Raw genomic sequence first — 2,508 nt, 5'->3', positions numbered from 1 at the left:
CTGCTGCCCTGCCCACGGGCCCCAGGAGGGAGGTGGGGAAGCAGGAGTGGACAAGGGTCCAGCTGCAGCTGGTCAAGCTGCACCCGGTTCCTGGTTCCCACTGGGACCAGAGTGACACCTGATCCTGGGGGATTGTGAAATGACAGGAGGTGGCAGCCTGCCCCAGGTGCCTGTTGAGTCCTCTACCCAAGCCAGCTGGGCCCCGCCAACACCTCACGCCTCCAGGCACACGGTTAAACCTCCCCATCCGGAGGTGTTTCACTCCTGCACCATGCCTGCCTGCCGCTACCTCGGTCACCTAGTTGCCACCCTCCTCCTTGGCCTGCTGCTGCCCCTCCCCCTCCTCTGGCCCCAGGTGAGTGGGGCGGGGAGAGGCCTGTTCCAAGAAGGGGCCGAACCAGGAGCGCCAGGAGGGAGCCAGCAGAGGCTTAGCCTCTCTGGGGACAGAGAAATGAAGATTCCTGGCGTGGAAATGGGGAGACCAATGAAGACTAAAATGCGGGGATCCCTGGTGCCTAAAGGGGGTGACCCTTGGACTGTCAGGTGTGAGGTCCAATGTGCTGGAGGTGGGGAGACCACTGAAAGCTGAAATTTGGGGAGAGACTCTGTGCTGAGGCTGGAGACACAGTGGTAGGAGAGGAACTCTGCCCAAGCTCCAAAGCTCAGCTGTGCGGTGTGGGTATCCGTGCGGGGGTCCCCTAGGGACTGAGGGCTCTGAAGCCAAGGGTTAGTTCACTCCAGCCCTCCCAAGTGTTGGGGACCCCTGCCTAGAGGTGGGGCTCTCTGAAGGCCGTAGGGGGTGCCAGGGCCAGAGACTGAGATTTCTGGGGAGAAATTGAGATTTCTCAATTCCTCCCGGGAGACTGAGATTTGGGACCGTCAGACAGGAGGCGGGCATCCTCTGAGAGCGGGACTGAGTCCCCCACTGCGCGTCCGCCTCCCAGGCACAGGAGCAGAGAAATCAGGCCCCACGCTAGAGGTGGACCTGAACTGCACGCAGGAGTGCCTCTCGGATGGGGAATGCGCGGACAATCTCAAGTGTTGCTGGGCCGGCTGCGCCACCGTCTGCCAGATGCCCAATGGTAACCCCGGGGGACCCACGCGGGGCGGGGGCTGGAGTGACTGCAGCTCCCGGTTCAGTAGCAGGGGTGCTCCCGACCCAGGAGTCCCTGGCCGGGTCAAGGCGGATGGAACCAGGTCCGGCCAGGGCTCTCCCTCCCACAGCCCCGAGACAAAGGCATCGCTGAAGTTCAGCAGAGGTAAAGAGAGGCATCCGCACTCCAGGCTGGATTCAATGCTCTAGAGAAGGACCCACTTCCAGGACACACTGCGGGGACATTGTACTCGGAGATCAGGGTACCTCCCCAGCCAGCTGGAGCTGCAGGGCCGCCCTAGTGAGAGAGCTGGATCCCAAAGCCTGGGGAGCGCATCCTTATCAGGGTTCTTCCCCTGGGGTCTCCCCCAGCCCTGGGGGTAAGACTTGGGGTGCCTGGCCTGGCAAGACTCCCTGGAGTCCTCTGTCCAGATGGAAATAGACTTTACAGATTTAAGAGAGCATCTTAAAGATGTGGAGTGAACATCTGAGAGAGAAACGTTGTTGCCCAGAGTCACACCGCCATCCCTGGCTGCATAGGAGTCCAAGCCAGGAGGTGCAGCTTTTGCCTGAGTGGTTGAAGAAATCAGGACGCCTCCCTGAGCGCCCCTTCCACTTCTTCATCTTTAAAACACTCTCTTCCACTCTAAGGATTGAGTGAGAGAAAGTATGTGAAGCTTGGGTGTCATGAAAAGTACCTGCTAGAGCTCAAGACTGCCCAGCAGGCCATGGGAGCTCCCATCGGAGCAGGAAGGGGCCTTAGACAGCGTGGAATTCAAGCTTCTCATTTTTCAGAGGGAAAAACTGAGGACTAGAAGCTGGCATATGACTGGGGGTCCCAAGGTATTATGATCACTGTTCTTTATCCAAATACAGCCCCCCGTGATGTTCCCGCCTTGTGATTTCTCTGAAGATGCCCCCAGGGGCCTGAAATGTTTGAAACTAGAGACTCAGTCACTTGAGCAGGGAGGTGGGAGGTGGAGGGACGACAGGCCCATCGGGGGCTCCTGGGTCTGGGGCCTCTAACCTGGACCAGAGGGAGGAGGACATTGGGAGAGAAAGACAGACACATGAGAGAGGAGGGGGCAGAAAAAAGGAGTCTCTGCTGTTAGTGGGAGTCTCCTCTGCTGTTCCCTGGTCTCAGATGGACAGACTGAGGCAGGAAGAGGGGCAGGACCAGAGGGCCTCCTGAGCTAGAATCCTACTTGTGCCATCTGCTTGCTGTGGGTCCTGAGCAAGTCATTTTACCTCTCTGAGCCTCTGCTTTCTCGCTGGCTAAATGGGATGAGAATCCCAGATGTTGTAGGGTCGACATGAGGCTAAATGAAATCATACATGTGAAATGTCTCAGGAGAGAGTAGACCCTCCACACACAGTGGCTTGTTTTGTGAGTACCCCGCTCCTGAAGCCCTTCT

At 58.3% G+C, this 2,508-nt stretch overlaps 1 protein-coding gene across 1 annotated transcript in view; it reads left to right on the top strand.

Moving 5' to 3' along the window:
* Positions 1 to 271: 271 nt before the first annotated feature.
* LOC114894808 (WAP four-disulfide core domain protein 2-like) overlaps positions 272 to 2,508 on the top strand; it is a 3,516-nt gene continuing 1,279 nt past the window's right edge. The window contains exons 1-2 of the mRNA XM_029221853.1: positions 272 to 359; positions 945 to 1,082. Coding sequence (XP_029077686.1) covers positions 272 to 359; positions 945 to 1,082 — 226 coding nt within the window. The remainder of the gene's footprint in view (positions 360 to 944; positions 1,083 to 2,508) is intronic.

The sequence above is a fragment of the Monodon monoceros genome, unplaced genomic scaffold (genome assembly GCF_005190385.1).
Source record: "Monodon monoceros isolate NGI ecotype Baffin Bay Population unplaced genomic scaffold, NGI_Narwhal_1 Super_Scaffold_13, whole genome shotgun sequence".
Lineage (NCBI taxonomy): Eukaryota > Metazoa > Chordata > Mammalia > Artiodactyla > Monodontidae > Monodon > Monodon monoceros.
Note: the sequence above shows the minus strand (reverse complement) of the source record. Positions and strands in the feature narration are given on the sequence as shown.